Source organism: Pempheris klunzingeri, chromosome 2 (genome assembly GCF_042242105.1).
Source record: "Pempheris klunzingeri isolate RE-2024b chromosome 2, fPemKlu1.hap1, whole genome shotgun sequence".
In the NCBI taxonomy this organism is placed as follows: Eukaryota; Metazoa; Chordata; class Actinopteri; order Acropomatiformes; family Pempheridae; genus Pempheris; species Pempheris klunzingeri.
Window position 1 is genome coordinate 16,644,146 of NC_092013.1, and position 21,095 is coordinate 16,665,240.

At 41.2% G+C, this 21,095-nt stretch overlaps 1 protein-coding gene across 1 annotated transcript; it reads right to left on the reverse strand.

Annotated features, from left to right (window-relative positions):
- Nucleotides 1-10,204: 10,204 nt before the first annotated feature.
- On the reverse strand, nt 10,205-18,420 carry fam210b (family with sequence similarity 210 member B). Its single transcript, XM_070843027.1, has 3 exons — nt 17,779-18,420; nt 13,017-13,210; nt 10,205-11,264 (listed from the first exon to the last, which is right to left on the reverse strand). The coding sequence occupies exons 1-3, from the start codon at nt 18,283-18,285 to the stop codon at nt 11,048-11,050; spliced, it is 918 nt and encodes a 305-aa protein (XP_070699128.1). The 5' UTR covers nt 18,286-18,420; the 3' UTR covers nt 10,205-11,047.
- Nucleotides 18,421-21,095: the final 2,675 nt, after the last annotated feature.

The window sequence follows — 21,095 nt, forward strand, 5'->3', positions numbered from 1 at the left end:
ACAATTGGTTGACTCATCAGTAAGTCAATCAAAAGTAAATAAATCAGAAACTTCTTAGATAATCTGTTGTTTCAAGCAGAAAGACCACACATGATCTGTTTCCAGCCTCTCAAATGAAGAGGCTAGTTCCTTTTTATTTTTCCTATATGGTTGTGAACTGAATATGAATGAGTTTTGGCCTGTTAATTGGATTAAACACCAATTTGAGTTGTTGTCGTGGGCTCTGGGTTGCTGGTTATAATGTTTATTAATTGCAGTTTTCTGACATTTTCTATAAAAAGCACAATTAACAGATTGATTGACAATTTGCAGATGAATCGATAGTGAAAAAAAAATCTTTTTTTCAGCCCTGACTCAATCAGTATTGCTGATATTTCGCCCTACGATGAAATATCAATATTGGTTTCTACTCTAAAAATCCATTATTAGTCAGGCTTTACTTGGAATCACTTTAATATGTGTCACATCTTCACAGAAAATGTCGCGTGTAGGCCTACTTACAAGAAACAGAGCAGAATTAATAATAGTAGCTCTACTGGTGACAGCATGAGCTTTGATGCTTTAACCACACAGAGAGATTAACTTCTCTTTTTCCCTTTTTTAGAAAAGTCTTGGCTAAGAATTACAAAGCAGAAGATGAGTGGAGAGTACGACATTAGAATAATATATAATTATATAATATAATTATCCATCTGCGAGTGATCTCATTTCAATTCCTAACCATCAGTGCACATGTAAGAAAGTCATAGTTAGACTGTGGCCGTCGTTATTTGCGATTTCTCAGAGCAGAAGGTGGAAGAGAGAGTCGTTCTTAAAGCAGAAGGCATTTCAGCTAATAGCCATGTGTGAATGTAAGCATGAAAAACAACACAATCTGTTTCCAAGTTTTTCAAGAGGCATGAAAAATACCAGTCACCCCCACTGACAAATTGTTTCTGTGCAGAGCAGCATGACAAGCGCACACACACACACACACACACACACACACACACACATATTTTACATCTGAACAGGCACATCCACAAAAATTACAGGAATCTATGTTACCATGGTCTGGCAGGGTGCTTGTTTTTATTATTAAGTGGCACCATAGCGTATTTCAAACCCTCCACTACAACCAGCAGATCCCTTCCTTCCTCACCACTGAGGCTTGGATGATGGTCACGACTTTGTGTGCCCAAACCCGGTCCCACGAGTTCTGCTATTGCTTTGATGCATTTTTCAAAAGGGCTGTGACATGAATGCCAAAAACACATAGCTTCCAATTCCTCCAGACAGCACACAGTATCCTCACCATTTCTCCTTTGTCACATTTTTCTTTTGCTGTACTGGAATTTTTGTAACAATAATATAAGTTCTGTAGAGAGCCCCATACTGTACCTGCACACTGCCAGCTGACAGAATCGTGGCAGTGCTGAAGTTCTGTTTTGGTACACTTTGTAATGAAGCTCTCCTTCTCCACCTCTCCTCTTTCTCTCTTTCTCTTTGTCTCTTTCTCTATAATGTTTTGTAGGTTAGACCAGAATTTCTGTGGGTTTGTGTTGATCCAGACCTGGGCAAAAATACAATTGGAATATCTGGATATTGTATCATCACAATATCCAACTTTTATTAATATTGGTGTTTTTGTTTTCACTGCTGGGTAGCTGATTATTATTATTTTTTTAATGATGCACCCGTCAATAACTTATTATCAACAATGGATCAAATGACTTTGTGTAATGTAAAAGGTGTTTCTTGTACTGATTAGCCCACAAAGAATTGTTGCCCAGCTACAGAGATTTTTTTAGCATGCAACTCATTATTTTGGTTTTCTTGCCGACAAACTCTGCTCTCACTTATTTAAAAAAATAAATAAAAAATTAAGAAACAAACAAAATTGGCCTGCTGCCTACATCCCTGATTTCCTTTTTTTTTTGCAGTTCAAACAAGTTTTGTGTGTGCGCTCATTGACAGCTGTTTTCCTGGAAAAACAAATTTCCTACTTCAGGATAAAAAGGATGTCTTTCCTCTTACCATGTGTTGAAAATGTAAGAGTTATTATCACGTGAAGAGAGGTGAATCCACACTTTCTAATGGGAAACTTTTACACTTTTCTAGTTTTACAGGTTCCACACGTTCTTGCAAATTCATATTTGCATGTTTAATGCACGCTTTAGGTTTATTACGGCAAAAACGCATGCAAGGTTGAAGGATGGAAGAGGTACCATACAATAGGGTTGGGTTTACAATACCCCAGTGTTTGAATTCCTGAATCATTGGGTTTCTCTCTTAATTAAAGAGTTTGGTCTAGACCTGCCCTTTATGAACCGCGTCTTGAGATTACACTTGTTATGAATTGGAGCTATATGAATAAAGATTGTTTTTTATTGTGTGTGACTTCTAACACAACAAATTATTAGCTCTCCACGGGTGCAGCAGGGGGCACGTTAAAACTGTCTGGTATTGTCAGTGGGGAAACTCCCCACAAGCATTATGGATTGACACGAGTGTCATAAATTCTGCCAAATAGCCTAATATCATAATATTAGAGGCAACGTCATATCTCAATATGAGAGGAATAATAGCTTTTCCTCCTTCTGTCTGCGGGTCTTGATGAAAACCTCATTTTATTGCCACAATCATAATGGAATTATCTCCAGGTGTGATGAGGGCATTTAATGAAATCATTACAAAGGATTACTTGCTCTTTTTCATGGGCTTATTAAAGGGCCCTTGTGATAGGAGGCTGAGTAAGAGAGGCTGTGTTATTTTTTTTTTTTTTTCCTTTTTCCTCACCACTCTGAGTGATTGTGTGTTTGTCAGTCTGGCAGTCGCACCATTTGTGGCTGGCATAAAAGCCTGCAGGGAGCCACAAGATCTGATTGGGAATCTTGGGGAAAAGAAGAAGGAGAAGAGGAAGAAAAAATACATTGGCTGCTGCAGTGTTGTATTGATGTGTTTGAACACAGGGCTCTCATTTTCATGCCCTCAAAGCACACATAAAAATGGTTTTTCAATAAACGCTATACTTTGATGCATAGTTTATCTGTTCAGGCTATAATAATGGCGTTCGCTCTTTCTCTCTCCCTCTCCGTTTTGCTTTTTTTGTGCACATCCTCCTTTCTTTTTTCCTTGTCCTCCTTTTCTATCCGTTCCCCTTCCTCTCCGTTTTCCCCTCTTCCTTGCTCACCCTCATTGCATTGTTTCTGACAACCTCTTCCACCTTTTATTAGCCATCGTGTGACTTCACCTCTCAAGTATTGAACTGTATTTAACCTACCTCTGTAAATCTTATTCCTACGTTGCCAGGGGGGAGACATACACCATGGATGTTAAGCTTAATGAGCAGCACAGGCAAATCACAGTGGTATTGCCATCCATAATTCTCTTTGATTGAGTCCTGAATTGTAAAATCGATGTCTCCTTGCCCCCTGTTCACTTGTAGTTAATATTTCTCTCTATGACAAAGCAACTTTGTTTCTTCCCCCATCAACCAGCGGTGGCCTGAGGGTTTCCCATACATCAGCATTTGATGGCAAATATCCCTCAAATTATTCATCTTTATTGTTGTTATTGGCATTGCTGTTATGTCCGCTTTTTTTTTTTTTTTTTTTTTTTTCAAGAAGGGAAAGAGAAAAGTCTACCAGGATTTTTATTTCTAATGGTTTTCTCATCTTACTTTAAATAAAACCACTCAGTAAAGTCCACTGATGGAAAATAATATCTTCTCCACTTTATTTACTTTACTTATTACAGGTAATCAGCCTAAAAAATATTTATAAACTATATACAACTGTAAAGTGTGACTTACACATAAGTCTGAGGAATTAAAACAATCTATAATGATATAATCCTCATGGGCCATTTTCTTCCTCATAAGTACATACTTTTGATACTTTTTTCAGCAAGTCCCCTTATTTACCACTAAAACAGTATAGAAATATTTACTACATTAATAAAAAAAAGCACTATAATGTAGTTGTAAGTACATGTAAGTGTTTAATGTTATCAACAACTTTAATTCCTCCTGTGTGCACCCAAAAGTGGCAGCATGTAAAACAGAGTTGTAGTAATATTAGTGTATTATTTTGTTATATCGCTAACTTATACTGTACATTAAGGAACAGATAATATGTCCTTTATAGCTGCATACACCAACTTTACAGGGTGTTTAAAGACCATTTATAAAATGTTTGTTAGTAAAAATACAGTATAGCTAATATAAGAGCAGGACTTTTACTTGCACTTCTGAATCTGAGTACTTCTCCCACCGACTGGTTAAGTCAACAGCCCTTTGGCAGTGACACAGTCTTAAAGATGTTGAACTACTCACTGGCCCATTTTGAACAGCCCCCAAAATATTCTGTTTTAATTATAGCTCTAAATTCCCATAAAACATGCTGTATATTTCTTAAAGAAAAAAAAAAAAACACGAAGTAATTCAGTAGGCAGCTGAGTGGCTGAGTCGCACTCTGCAGGCCATCACTTGAGCTGACACCGAGGGTGAACAATGGTTACGTTCACGGCTGTTGTCAAGCTGTGATGAATAGCTCCGTCTAACTACTAAGGAATAATGCTTAAAACAGAAAATGAATCCAAGTCGTGAATAAATGTATTAAACATTCGTGTTGTGCCTGGTCAGCATTGATTCCAGTTAGCTCAAGGAAGGAGGGAAGGCCATGGGGAAAAAAAAAACCCAGCATGGAGTGTATAGTATAGTGGCGCAAAATCAAGCACTCAGCAGCTCCACAATACCCCATTAGTCTTCATTTTCAGCGGGACATGCAACAGGGCCCTTATGTCTTGAGGAACAAACTAAAATTTATTGGGTCGGCCAGTTCAGGCTAATTGAAAGAAATTGTCTGTCTGTTTGCTTTCCATTAGGGTTGTAGAGGGTGGTGGATTGGGGCGGGGTGATGATCTTGGGCCTGAGCTTGTTGCCCTCCGCTCGTCACCCCGGCCTGGTTTCCCATTAATGGTTTGATCCATGAGCGCCCTCCACCGAGAAGACAGTCTGAGCTGTGGGAATCATTTAAGGAGGAATCGTTTAGGGAGGATTTATGAGATGCATTCATTATGAAGTGTGTACCGGCAAACGGACTTCGATCGGTAATGGCAGCTCAGTGGTTTACGCCACTGTTTCTGCACTTGCTGTAGTTTAGGTTCACTCCTGATCCAGAGTGCAAACGCAGTGATTATGACTGATCATCTCTGCCCTGTTGTTTTAAAGTATTGTTTTAGATCTTCCATAAATGTTGATTTGGGATTATAGCTGGTTTAACTGGAAGTTGTTAAGTTATTGGTGTGTTGTGTGTTATTATAATGATCAAGCAATTTGGATGCAACTGTGAATTTTTTGTCTTTTCAATCTGATGGTTCTGATTTAGTTTCCATCTTTGTCCTCATGCAGCAGCCACTTTACTACTACTACTACTACTACTACTACTACTGATGATGATGATAATGATGATTTCAACAGCCTGGGTAGTACTATTTGCATACTTTTGACTCTAGAATAACATTTTAGTCACCAACCGTATAACTGAGATATACTGACTGTATTGCAAATGGGTGTTTTTCCATTAGATCTTTTGGAGCTACTTTCTTATTCAAATCTGACCAAACTTACTTGCTGTAGTTGTGCATAAAGAGTTTTGACTATAATTAAACTAATCTGAACGCAACTCAATAAGAGTCACTGTTTTTAGTCGGGCTGAATGACTCATCAAATATGGTGGTCGGGTATTGTGCAGAACTTGCCTTGGCTACCTTAGCTACAACACAAGTCAACACTACAAAACTGCTCCAGCATCCAGTGCTATATGACTGTATGATGACTGCACGGCTAAAAATCAGACTACCAGTCCATCAAGTAGCACCCAGCAGGGCTCACTGAACGAAGCATTACTCCTTATGAACAAGATTCAAAGCAGCGCTGCCAAAGTACCCAGGAAGAGTCATCCTGGTTGTGCTTTTTAGTCTGTGATTTCTTACTGTAACTGATACTAATGATCACAACAGGCCTGTTGCTCTGCAGTGCTTTTTTTTTTTTAGAATTTATTAAATGAAGTCATGATAATACAAGACCTAAAGTTATCAATAGTCTACTGCGAGGAAGGTTTTTACAATTCAATAGCTTAATATGTTCTATATATCAATTGATGCATCACTTCATTTCATATCATCATAACACGGGCCTAGCCCACAGGAAAGACTTGGCTATTGACTGTATCCAATGTCGTGTTGGTCCTACTAAAGAATGATTTACTGCTTCTGTATAGTGAATAATACAGAAGATAAAGAACTTTAAAGAAATCGCATACTGAATTGTAATAATGGTCTAAAAACTTGCAATGGATTTATTGTTCCATATCATTCAGCCATGGGTTTTTCGTATTCTCCAGAGATGATTTAAGAGGAAATGAGGGGGGTGGTAAAGCTTTCCACCAGCAACAACCAACACAATTCATGCTTATCAAATGCATCCTCACTGTTCAGATTTTTACCGTCAGGGTTAAATTATTTCTTGGCTCAACATCCCCGTTGCCAAATGTCAGTGTACAGTTATGTGTAGGAAGGAGACTGAATGGAATAAACTAGATAGAAACGCAGAGCATCTATGAAAACTCTACCTGGATGCCAATCATTTATAGGTCAACAAATCAAACTAGCAACATGTTAGCATTACACAGTGTGGGATATTAGGATTACAGTTGCTCTCTACCAATTGTTTATGAATAACCATATGAAATGTAGGAGGGCTGGTTGTATGTCATTTTGTATTCAGTCTGGCAGCAAATGCTGAATATGTTTATGCTTATTGTGAATGAATCTTAATGAGGAAATCTTCTGTGGAAATCCCATTAGCCCTTTAGCCAAATCAACATTTTGATGCCCAGTATGTCTATGTACTTCTTTAAGACAATGTTGTGAATCTGCTGCAGACAAACACAGTTGATTAAAAAGGGGAGCTGTGGCATTAATTGGACTGAGAAAAGACGAAGGATCTCATTGTCATTACACACTGCATTTTGAAGTATTGCATTAGTGAAATGCAAACTGAATGACCCACCTGCCTGTTAGACAAGTGACAGGCACTCAGCTAAGTTACAGTAACAGACAGTCAAAAACATAATCCACAAATGCCAAAAACACTCTGACAACTTATGCCTGCTGCGCCGTCTCCCTCCTCGTCTCTGTCACTGGCTAGATAAACTCTCTGCCTCTCCATCTCCAACCTTGCTTCCCCCTCTGCTCGATTATAATTGCTCACATTTAACAGCTGAGCTTCTGAATCCTGAGGAGCGATGACAATGAGGAGGAGGAGGTGGAGGCGGCATGCACAGAAAAATAAAATAATAAAATAAATGCACGTATCTCTGGTGGAAATTGACTGGCACCGGTGTTTAAAATAATAAGATGCAGCTGTTGATAGTAGCGACTGTCTCCTGGTTTACTTCCCCGTGGCCCCTGTGGCAGCAGAGGAGCCGTGATGAAGGCAGACAGCTGACAGGTGCTCCAGGATGATGCTGCCATCAGGTGCACCTGCTAAACTTAACTCAGAGACAGGAGAGGAGAGAAAACAGAGCGAAAGAAAAAGATGCTCTGGCGAGAGAGAGTGACTGGGGGAGAAGGGGAGGAGTGGCCAAAAAATATGAGGAACAGAGGGTTAAAGCGAAAAAAGAGAGGAAGGCAGAGAATGGTGGGAAGGCAAGAGAGAGAGAGAATAAGTGTGTGTTTGTGTAGGGTACGCCGTGTGTATGATTGCACGCACCTTTAAAACTTTATGGCAGCCCTTCCTGTAAAGAAATTCACAGGATGTCTTTGAACCTGTGGGGTTGACGGAATAGGTGCCTCTCTGTCTAGACACTGCCACTCTGAAGGGCTAACAAGTTTACAGAGCAGGTCAGGAGACGGCGAGATGGTGGGGGAAAGGTAATAAGGGAGAGATAATGAGCAGGTGCAGAAAATGATGGAGAGGAAATAATAAGAATGAAGAAATTAAATAAAAGGTGCAAGGGGGGGAAAAAGGCAGCTTGTCAGGAGGGAGTGTGTGTGTGTGTGTGTGACAGAGAGGGAGAGAAAGAGGGTATGTGCTGTTGCCATATGTTTATATATCACTGCATGCATCAGCACTTTGCAACTACTATACAAACACACCCTCCAACTCTTGTGTCAGAAATGCAGCCTGGGTCTGAATATACAGCCATAATGGATTCACTCTGTGTGCGGCTCTGACAGTGGTGACGCTGACGGTGTATCTGACTTTAATAAAAGGTGCAGCAGGCACAAGTCAGGAGCCGAGGCAGCGATTTGAACCTCTCATGCTGGGGAAGGGGCCCCACATCAAACTCGAGGCCAACCACATGAAGTGTTCACTCGTAGCACGACTCAGTTGTGGGCCGAGCAAAAGGTGGCAGGGAGGGTAACCAAGGAGCTGCTCTGCCTTCTCTTCTTTTTGTAGTGTGTGTCTAGCTTCCTCTCCACACACACACACACACATACACACATGCAAATGCACAGCAGTGTGGAGGGAGAGGAGTCTGACAGAGCCCAGTGTATCGCAGGTAGCCCGACAGAGTGGCTGGGAGCGCTGTCACCAATTTGTTCCTAGCCATGGGGGACATGCAGGGGATGGAGAGGCGATGGCAGCTCCCTGTCCTCATCATGGCTAATGAGGCCCAGGCTTCTCCGTCTTCCTCCGTGTTTGTGTGTGTGTGCGTGAGATCGGTTTGTATCAGTTGGTGTCACAGTGCTGCCATAGCTCCTATTCCTGAAGAAAAGGGGAAAAAAAAAACAAGGTTGATATCTGGCACAGACCACTGTGCGCTTTTAGTTCTCCTTATACAACTCCCCTGACTGAATTATTTACCAGGCCAAGAAACACACTCACACACACACACACACACACACAAAGAGGAGATAAGGTCTTGTTCAGGGCAGCTACCATTCAGTATATTATAGATCTTCAGGGACCCCACACCAGCTGAGGCTTGCTTGCTTGCTGTGCTGACTGACCCATCAAACCTTCAAGGAAAGATAGAGGGAGAACAGGAGGAAAGAGACGGCCAGAAATAATTAATTCTTATGAGGACTAAAACTGGTGTGCATATGCTGACCTGACCCCTCAGGAAACATATGGTATATCACATGCCAGTGCTCTTCGTGCAGCTTCTTTCAGTAGTAGCATTATCCAGTTATCATGCGCTTATGACAAACTGGTGTACAATCATTTTGAGTGTTTTTGAATTTCACAAGATTTGTTCACTGACTTTATCATCGCTTTGTAGACACCGATCTGTCGCACTGAACCAACAGTGAAGAAGTTTGAGTGTGAGGAGTGAACCTCCTTCTTGTGATATACTGCTGGTATCTATTTTGAAGATATTAAGAATACAACAGCATTCAATCTTATGAGATATGAGAACTGTATGACGTGGTTGTATTAGAGGAATGAAAAAAAAAAAAAACAGCAGCACTGTATTTGTAGTTCAGGAGCTCCCCAGAGTGGTAAAAAAGGAGAAGTGCAATTTAAACTGCTTTATTCCCCCCCCTCTCTTCACATTCACCTCTCCATATGTGAACACAATAATTAGTTGGGTTAAACTAGAAAGCTGAAATCAGTAAAGTCCAAAGAAAATCAAGCTGGTTGTGGAAGAACTTATACTGCATTCAAAATAATTTTACAATAACAAGTTTGGACATCTGATGCAAACTTGCTTTTATTTATCGCGTCAGATTTGTGCTTACAGCTTGTTTATCACTTTTTGATATCGCTGACATGGAAGCAAAGGGGTGCTTATCACCCCCCCCATGATATATATGCAGCAACTTTGTATTCTTAGTATGGAGGTGTGTTTCTCCCCAGTGTTCACCTTTTTAGTATTCAGTCATAGTCACTTACCAGGTATGTGGGCAGGTAGTGTACAGTAGGTTTTTACTGCTGTTTGTTGACAACAGCTGTGTGCTGCAGCCAGAAATGCTGCTGAGTGGTGAGAATGACTCAAAATATTTAAGGTGTGTTTAAAAAAAAAAAAAAAAGAGATAATTCTCTGTGGGTTTGTCACTTCAAGTGATTCCATTTACATTAGTCATTTGATCCACTGTTAGTACAAAAATATTGATTATGGCAGCTTTAAACTGGGAAAAAAGAGGCCAACAAGTGATCAAATGTAACCTAAATGAGCGATGATGGTATTTCATAACAAAAACACACCGGATATAAAAGAAAATCCCCTTTTAATAGTTAAATACAGTCCATTCAATCACAAAAAAATAACTCTCAAACCAACATTCTTCATCTAAAGCTTGCAATGAACTACAGTCAGATTCACTCAGATTAATGTTCATCAAATTACTACTTGGGCAGTGGCATCAGCAAAACAAAAGAACAAGAGGGAGAAAAGAGAGGAACAGCAAAGGGATCCGAGGGGATGAAAATGGACGCCGGAGGGAAGCTGAGAGGAAAAATAGCAAAACAATAGCAGAAAAAAAAGTGTAGTAGGGAAAGTCTGAGCCAAGTGTGGAGAGAGAAAAGGATGGTGAGGTAGGAGACGGAGAACCAGACTTATTCTGCTGATTCACATAACACCAGAACATGGCCTAGTCAGCTAACAGTGGAGGAGAGAACAGATTTTTCCACTTGTCCCCCCCCGGGGAACCTTCACAGCATCAGGAGACAAACCTGCCTACTGACAGAGCTTATGACTAAAACTTAAAATCCCTGATCTTACCTCTGATTGTAAATAAATATTTGAGCTTTTTCAGCCTTTGTTTCTGGTTTTTGGAATGCACACATATTAAGGCATGACTCCAAATACACTTTTTTTGGAGAGCCGTTACACTTTTAGGACTTTTTAATCCTACAGAAAGACATTGATTCAGTTACAGCTGGAACTAGAGTAGAAAACGTTTTACCTGAATTCACAACAACAACTGAGAATAGATGAGGCATTTCTAGATGAAGGCAAATGAGTAAGGATATATACAGGCGTTTTTAATTATGGCCATCAACAGTCAGGATGTTTGTCGCTTAATGAGGCAGCAGAGGAACGGAGAGGGGTCATCAGGGTGCAGGTGTGGGTGGCTTAAAGAGACCAGTCTTTCTGAAATAGCGCACGATGAGAGGCACGGACACCAGAGTGATGCTGATGCGAACCGGAGCGAAGAGCTTGTGGATGGCATAGGCCAGGACAAACGTGCTCGTCCCCGCTGCCATTTTAGAGCGAACGACTGCCTCGCTGAAGCCCAGTTTGCAAAGCACGGCAGCCATATCGATCCCACTGTGGAGACGAACCACACAGAAAACTGGTTAGGAGAACATACGATTCACATATTAGGTGATCACTCAGAAATGCTCCTCTTACTTTTACTTCAGAGCCCCCAACATTAAGTCCTAAAAAACCTCACACTACATATAACAATTTCTGTGTTACTGCCTGGCTTTTGGTCCGGGCTGGCCACATCCGCAAAGATTTCAAGAGATTATATAAAGTGGAGTCTTTTCCTCGCTTTTTGTGTCTTTGTGGTTAAACATGCAAGTCACCTTAATCTCCACCAGAGGGAGCCGTCTTCAACAAAGTGTTGTATAATAGTTTATTTTGCAGCCTCTTGACCCACTTACAGTGATGACATTAGCATACGATGCACTGCAAGCTGAAATGCGTGAAGTCACACAAATCAGAGAAGGTTTAACAAGCTACATGTATCACTGCCTTTGTGAGACAGCTTTGTAGAGTCATGGCATTTTCATCTGAGCTATTCAGGGAAATAAATATGTAAAGAATGTGCAAACACGAAGCTTAGAGCTGCTTCAATCAATACAGCAGCTCCCCCCTCCCTCTCTCACATTAACGGCTCTGTTGCACTCAGCAAACTTTAGTCAGCTAAATATAAAGATCCATCTGCACCCTGATGACTGTTTACCCAGCATGCAGCCCTGTATTAGCGGGCCACATGCCTGGGCTCTGTGGCAGCACAGTGATAATGCTCAAGCTACAGAGTCAGTTTTCACTTCAAGGGTCATTATCGGCAGTACAAGGAAATTTCCAAGCCTTCAGATAATCTCTGCCAAGTCTCTCTGGTATTCAAGCCCCTGGCTTGTGGCCAGTCTTACTGACAAGAGGCTGAAAATTGTCTGGACTGATACTCTGGCTGAAACTAAAGTTTTGCTGTGCTGCTTTTCACCGTCTGTTGCCATCAACAACTTACAAAATGCATAAACACAGTTGAATGTATTGTCAAGGATTTTAAACGCTGCGTGTGTTGTTGTTGTTGTTGTTGTGGATAACAAAAAAAACACCTGCAAGATGAGAAAATGAACTCATGTTTTATTCAAGCCGTTCAACATGATTAAGGTAATTCAGCCAGTATTAGTATTTCAACAGCAGCAGGGCCCGTATAATGTGGCTGACTGAGTGGACATTTTCAAGAGCCTGTACTCTGCTTTCTCTCATAACGGGTCCTATTTGCTGCCAATTTGTGCCAGACATTTTGCATTCCTCTGTGTGAAAGCAGCCCACGGGGTCAGTAATTTCCTGTGCCCATCTTTGGGTTTAAAGGAAATGCTACACTCAAATGCTCTCAGACTGCGAGATGATATCAGTAAGTGATGTTTGATGCACTGCAGAGTTATTTTATAATATGTTGAGTGTGTTGCCTTTTACTTTTTTCTCATGTCCTCTCCTTTGAGCCTGCTTCATCTCCTTTTACTTTGGTCAGTGATTTCCTACATTTCCCCAAATACTTGGGGAGAATTACAATGTGGACTATTATGGTTTCTGGTGAAAAGAGGAATTTCTCAAGTATTTTCTTCCACTGCTGATAATCCGTACATCTAGAGAGACTATCGTACTATTTCATTCTAATTCTAATTCAAAAAGTACTTCTGTCATACTGCAGCCACACTTGACATATTGTGGCTTTACAGCAAATGATCTATATTTAGACAGGCCCAAAAATACTCATCTAGCTGCTAACAGGTTCTGCTGTGTGTTGCCACCTGTAGAAAAAGCAATAATGTGTTGTATTGTTACCTGGATACAAGGAGGTAGAACATTCCCAGGGACATGAGGGAGATGCAGATGTGAAATGAAACTCCCACTGCTCCATACTCCTTGAAGACTTTCTTTAGTTGCTGGGTTTTGGTGGGTTTTCCTCCCTCTGGTTCCCCTGAGACCATCTCAGTAGATGAGGAGGTGCTAGAGGCCTCCTTTAAATTCTGCTCCTCCTGGAGCAAAAAAAAGAGGAAAGTAGGAGAACATGAGCAGGACAAAATGAATCAGAAGGATGAATGGAGAATGAGTCGCTGGTGAGTCCAGACAAAAATGGAGAGAAGACATGAATAGTCGGGGGGAAGTGAATAAAATGTGTGGTGATAGTTTCCAGTCTGCATAAAACAAGGTGAAATTTTTAACATTCATATTCCAAGGACTCCCGCAAACTACCAAAACCACCAAGATGGAGGCTTCACCTCTGGTTCTGCTGATGTCACTGCTACTCACCATTTTTTTGGAAATCTCAAATAACCAACCATTTATTATTACCTTTTAAAGGAAAACTCCAGTATTTTTGAACCAGGGCCATATTTTCACATGTTTTGGACTAGTAGGTGCAAAAAGTTTTGGACTTGGTCTCAGCCGTCAGCAGAGGACACGCTGTGAACTACAGCTGTGACAGGCTCATTTTGTTATTCTAAGTAACATTACAGCGAGGATCCTTATAGAGACAGATTTGTAATGTCCTTTTTATCTAACAACAAATAGACATTATATCACTCTGTTCAAAGCCACCAGACTCCATTGAAAGGTCTGAATGTGTCACTGGCAAAAACGAGAACTTTTAGTGCACGAACTGTAATCCGATGCAATTACCCCAAAAGGATTATGTTACAGACGCTGTAGCTCGTTCAGAGTTATCCTTTAATATCCACTCGACATCAGTGACACAGTGTGTTAGGTGTTGGTTTTCTTTATACTTAACTACCAAAAGACTTTATAACATATCTAATAGCATTTCCTGATGCAAAAATTCCAGTCATGACCTTTGACCTTAATTTCAGTGTTATTGAAGTTTCTCAGAGTAGTTCAGAGTCACTGAGTGCTAAAACAACAATTTATCAAAAATAAAAACCCCAATTAACTTATCTTATATCCGATATCCTCCTCTTACATCTTATATCCAGAATTTTCTTTTTCTGATTGTCTGCAGAATCACTGAATCACCAAACAAAAGTGTATGTTGGGGACATCTTGTTCTTTGTGTTGTTAAGTCTAGCATAGAAATGCATCATCATAATATAGGACAAAAACACTGTACTGTGATTGTGTGTCATCTATGTAAAGAGACTCGATTCAGTGTATCATGCTTCACTGCGCTTCATTTCAAATGCAAAATCTCTCACACACCACTGTATTCTCTATGAATTGGTTGGCTGGACATCACTAAGCATTCGTAGAAAACAACACTGGTATATGTTCACCAATAAAGCTCTGCTGGGCAAACTCCCAGAATACCTTAACACCCTTCTCACTATCAGCTCTAGTAGTTACCATCTGCGTGCCTCCAAGTGGTTGCTTTTGAAAGTCCCCCGGATTTGAACAGACTTTGGCAAAACAGCGTTCTCCTATCATGCACCATGGTCATGGAATAACCTTCAAAAAACTCTTAAACTACAAACATTCATATCCATTAATGAGCTTAAGAGTATCATAAAGAATGCAGTGAAGGAGGAATGTCACTGTTTTTCTTGAGAGACCACTATCCTTAAATAGGTGTCAATCTGTTTTATTGTTTATTTTCTATTTGTGTGTCATGTATTTGTGTATCATGTATCTGGCTTTTGATTTTGTATGGCTGCTTCCTTGGCCAGGTCTCCCTTGTAAAGGAGATTTCTGATCTCAATGGGACTTCCTGGTTAAATAAAGGTTAAAAAAAAAAAAAAAAAGTTGAGAACGTTCATGTAGGTCAAACGATGCCTGGATTTTTACTAGCTTCCTCTATTTGTCAGCTGATTTAACAAACTGCTGCTGTGTGGTTTAGGTAATTCACTTTATCATTCAGCCTTTCACACACTCTCTCTCTCACACACACACACACACACGACTGAAGTCTGTCACTCTCTCTCACAAAGAGTCAGTCACACACACGATACTCTGCGTTTGTGACCTCCAGACAAAACGCTCTCCAAGATGAACAAGCACCAGACACGAACCAGCCGTCGACGTGTAGCGGGGAGCGGGCTGGTCACACTGGTGAACTACAACAGACTCAACAATGAGACCACCACAGCAGACAGCAGAGCATGAACGGTATAGACGTGAGTCACAGATCAGTTGGGGAAGCAGGAGTTTTAAACAGAGAGAGAGAGAGGCAGTAGTATGTAAACAGTACACAATGCAAATACACATTGTCCTCCCTCTGACTAAGGCCTCCAGGGCTGCATTCTTTGTGCTCTTGCTTAATGCAGCAGAACCTGTTTGGGGGGTTCAACAAGTGTACAAAGATCGAAATTCAAGATGAAAGAGCTTTCTAACCTCTTCTAGTTTTTGAAATGCAAGACTTTAAAATTTGACATATATGTAAAAAGGAAAATCCCTTCCAAGATCTGACCAAACAAAGTGTTGTGGCGTTATACAGTCATTTTGCAGTTGTTGTCAAATGGGAAAACCTCATTATATCCCTCAAAACCAAACTCAGTTGCAGCAAAATATCTTTAATGAAGCCCTTTCAGGTTAATTAGAAGTTCCATTATGATTAACGAAACTAGGGGAAAATAATTTCATCTTTATCACCATTTCCAACTTTTCTTCCTTTTGATGTTTAGTGTTGTTACACTGGAATTGAAGCGGTAAAACGTGCAGCTGGCAGGAGGCCATCGTGTTTCATTTGAAGTCACATTATTCAAATATATTTTCTGCGGAGAGGAAACCCAATCCTTGTCTGAGAAAACAGGAAGTAGCTCAGGCCTGTATGGTATGAATCTATTTTAGACATAACATTGACATTGCACAGAGAGAAAGCTGAGGCAACTCAGTATGTACACAGTTAACAGCCTGCAGTGACCTCTTTAATGGGCATACTACAGTAGACAAGGGCGACATGACCAGTGCAAAGGACAAAAGGTAGGCTGCTGGACGAAATGTGTGAAGTTATCTATGCCGATAATATGCATAATTAGAATATGCAAATGTGGCATTCAGTTGAAAAAAAAAAAAAAAATCAGAAATTGAACAGTTTCTGAAAGCAAAAGCAGTGAGAGGCAGATGCAGCCTGCTGTCCATTTGTTGCCATGTTTGACATTTGTCCCAACAAACAGTAACTTTCATTCATACGTTGCTTCGCCTCATTTATTGCCCTGACATTCTGCCTCCTTCAGGTCAGTCAGACAATTAATCAAGAGGGCAGAAACAATGAAGAAGAAGAAGAAGAAGAAGGAGTAAGGGGACAGAGGAAAAACAATCTGAGCTTTTCTCCTCAGTGCAATTTGTCTTGCTAAATTTTGGCCCGAGCCCCCCGGATGAAGCCACAGTCTTGGTGACGTATTCACTGGCCTGCCAACAATGGACAATAGGAAGCCCAGAGTGGGTGAGGGAGCTGGCCTTTGCCTTTCAGAGGAGAGTCAGGCCGAGCTAAAAGTAAAGGGAGGCAGCAGTGTGGGAGGGTCATGTGAGCGAGCGGCCAAAGGGAGTTGTGCCAGGGAGGGTGTGTGGGAGGGGAACAGTGGGACTGCTGTGTCTGATAACAGCTTTTCAGTGGCATGACAACGTATGCAGATATACAAAGTCACAGTGGCGTGCAAACACAAAGACACACTGACCCAGGTGGCGTGGGAGGGAAAGTCAAACTGAACCTGTAACCTGTATCTCCTCATTACAGGGGACATTTTAGACATTAGTCTGTTTACAGGTAAAGTCGTATAAAGCCGTCTGTGGCTCTAGAGGGAGCTGCAGAAGTTAGTTGGGTCTGAAGGATAAACATTTGAAAATAAATTTAAAAAACTGGGGATGTGGAGTTTGAAATGATTGAGATTAGTAGACCTTACTAGACCTCTGGAACCCACTCTTCATCTCTGCTTGAGAGTAGCGTCTAGAGGCTACATGAGTAGTCAGTGGTTGAATTGCATTGTGGGTAATGTAGGCACCAGGTTTTGACAAAGAAGAATTTGCCCATCTTGAGACAGTGTTATAGGAGTGCAATGCTAAATCTGTGGAATATTCTTTTAAGGGACCTGAACGAAAATCTGCCTGAATCCAGTTATTGATTTACCTGCATTTGCTGCTTGTTTAATTAATAATAATTAGCCTACATTACAAGTGCATATGGAGCAGAAGATGAATATTGGCCATAATCTATTTTTGTATACCAGCAAGACTCATCACCATCTGCAGGAGATTTTGTTTATTTATTAGGCCGAGCCCCATCTGAAACACAGTTTTTGGCTTTTTCTGGTTATGGTTTTTGACCAAACATTAGTCTTAAAGTTAAAGTAGCATCAACATGAAGCAGATGCACTGCTATGATATTTGGTCATGTGTGATCATGTGTGTGTGGTTTGAACAGGCACGTGTCTGTCAGCTCTGTAACTCTTCAGCTGGGTCCCATCCTAAAGTGCTCAGACTTCCCTGCACATGTAAATAAACACACAGCAGCCTTGTATAACAACCTGCCCGCTGTCAGGACTGTCAGGCTCTTACTGAGGAGGCCTCTGACTTCAGACCCACACGGTTGAACCCTGTGGACCTGTGTGCTCCTGTTAACCGGGGTTAGACAAACACTACAGCTGAATGGTTAAATTACCCCTTTGTTGCTGGCAGTCCGCTCCTCGTCGGCTGTGCTCCTCTTCGCGGCCGCCGCTGTGGAGGAGGATCTGGTCTGCATGGTCCCGACTGGACCGGAAACCCTCCAGGTCCGTGTGAGCACACCATCGGCCACCGGCTCTCCTCCTCCTCTGCTGCTGCTGCAGCGTCTGTTCGCTCGGACGAGCGGCTGCCTGCTGATATCTGAACCAGCGCCTTCGCTTCTGCACAGACTCGCATCAAAGTGTCCCCAGTCCGAGGTTACAAACCCGGACGGCGGGTCCCAGGTCCGGACGGGCTGCGGGTCCGGCTGCTGCTGCTGCTGCTGCTGCCTCAGAGTCGAAACGCACACGCAGACACACCGGTGAAACGTGCGGCCCTTGCGTAATGTCAAAGTGACGTCTGAGAGTCTGTTTGCTTTAACTTGCGCCAAAAACGAGCCTTGACTTGACTTGAGAGCCTGATCCAGGACTGCTGCAGACAGCCTCCCCGTGCGACACAGGAACATGGTCCAGCTCGGTGCCTCCGAAGTCAGACCAGACGAGGCGGGCGGATCGTTCAGATCGGCTGATTATGAAAGCTGGAGGCTGTAAACATGCTGCCCCGTGTCCTCCTGCCTCCCTCCGCTCCTCTGGTTCACAGATTATCCCCACAGCCAATGGGAGCCGGCGCAGTCGCAGATAGTAAAGGCTTCAGAGGAGGGAGGGGGTATTTAAAGGTGTAACCGTGTTAGTGCATACAATTAGGTTATCTCATGAATCGTCCCCAGAGCACCAGTAACTGAGCCCAGAGCCCATGTTTCTGTTTTTTAAAGCTGTTTCACAGTATTCCTTCTATCAATACAGCTGTCAGCAGGTGCAGGCTAGTAAACATGTGTAAAATACAAGTTTGGCCCATTTGTTATTTCCTCCAGTTCAATCCCTTCATTCATTAACTTTATTCATTAACTTTATTCATTAACGTTGACATGGTAGGTTGTTTTCTGGAAAGGAGGTCAAAGTTTGAAGCCTCATAAAGAAATAGGAAAACAAATAAACTTAAGGAAACGATTTTACAATTATGCAAAATCGGACACAAACAGCCCATAAAAAAAAAAGAAAGCATGCATATATGTAGATATGTGTGAGCATGCTGAAGGTACGACAAAACACATCAGCAAAACTGAGTTAACAAAACAACATAATTACACATAATTCTCATGATGAACAACACAGGATATCCTGATTTTCACTGTCTGCCCTTATCTCTGGTCTTTGGATGTTACTGTATGTTGGCGGGAGATAAAACTGTTCAACTGGTAGAAGGGAAAAAATATCAAAAGTCAATTTTAACTGTCAGCAGGATGTTTTCTAGACACCTCGCATGGGAAAAAAAAAAAAGATGCATCAGTACTTTAAACGTTGCAATTTTTTCCCTTAAAGTGAAGCCGAAACAGTTCTCTCCTCTTCTTGCAGATGAAGTGTGAAGTAACACATTTTACTTAGAGAAACGTAGCATAACCACATGACAAACACAGAAAAGTATAAAAGAAAAGGGCCAAAATGTACCTGATCACATCATGTCACGCCATATATTATTTGGTTATCACTCATGCATTACTGCAGAATTTAAATGTTTCAACCAATTAAAGTGAAGCTAATTTAAATAAATGTATATTACTGTGGAGTAGTTAAATCTATAAAAATAGTTTAAAAGATGATCATCTGCTTTTTTTAAATGTAAAATACAAATGACAGTAGCTGTCAAATGTAGAGGAGGCTTCCCTCTGAGGCTTAATGGGGTAGAAGAACAAAGAACCTCAAAATTACACTGATGCACAGCTCTTTAGTGACTGTAGCCTATGTAGTACTTCTGTAGCACCACTAGGCTTTATGGTTCTCATGTAAATTCACACGCCAATGCAAAACCAGTTAGAAGTGTTTACAAAATCCTGGCCTAAAAATGAAGAGGTAGGAAAGCAGAGGATCAGAAATCCCACTTATTTGGCTCAACATGAAAAAGTGAAACATAATTCCTGAAACATTTCAGCTTTGTGTGACAGAGAAGGCTGAGTCATGTCTGTGGTAATTGTTGTCATGTGATAAACAGGATCTCCTTTCAGGTGCAGATAAGTTCTTCTTTCCTGTGACATTTACAGCTTTTTATTCAGCACGCATTACAGTTAGAGGTGCATCCACACACACACACACACACACACACACACACACACACACACACACGTGACAGAGTGAGTAGGAGGTGAGATAAAGACGAGGGTGGGATGTTTGGCAGGAAGCCATGAAAAACGGCTCACAGTCAGTGGAGCAACGACACCTCTGAACTTTCCTCAGCAAAGCCACAAGATCAACATGTGGGCTGATTTTAAAATAGCTATTATTTTAAACCCCCTCTTCATATTTGTGGTCGGGTAAAAACAGCCCAAAGAATTAAACAATTTGCCAGTAGGGGACATCACTGACTGTGAGCGGTAAAACGCCATAGTGACATATCTGAGTTTTAATCAGGTTTAGGCTACAGTTATTGTGAAGGTCTACTGCCTCCCACAGCCAGAAGGAAGGGGAAGAAGTTCACCGTGGTTCCTTATCTGTGACGGCACATGGCAGCTGAAGACAGACAGCACATCCCACATAGAGAATGAGATGGAAAAGGTGATGAATATTCACATTTTAGGGCAGAACAATATCTTTACAGCCTAAAATGGGCGCTAAGGTTCAGACAGAGAGTTAATCTCCCATATGTTCTTTGAGGGGCTCCTGGGTGACATCTGTATTCACAAATTTAGTGATTTTTTTTTTTTTTTTTCAGGTCAGAAGACATTGGGATTAAAATGGGTTTAAAGTAGGTTGAAAGCTAGTTATTTAGATGTCAGGGTTCTATGGTATAATCATTGTTTTAACAGCAATCAGGGACTATATTTTGATGTGTACCATAGCTGTAAACACATTAAGTCACTGAAATGCTGTTAAAACTATGATTATACAGCTGCAGGGGTTTCCAGGGTAAATCTCATGGGTCAGAAGATGATTAACGAAGTGAGAAAGACATTTGTTTAAATTTACATTTTTTTTCAGTCATTTATATTTTTCATGTGAAGATTAGATACTTTTACCTCTTCGTGCCTTAAAAAGGACACTTCAGAGTGCACTGAGCTCCTGTATGTAACCTAGACTTTCACTTTTCAGCTAAATCTAACTGTGTGCTCATTTTAATGGTTTCTCTCTCAGAGAATAAGCTGTTCATTCAGCTTTCAAGGTGGTTCATCCGTTTTAAACTCTCTCTATAGGAAAATGTTCTCATTCAAACAGTACAAGGCTTTCA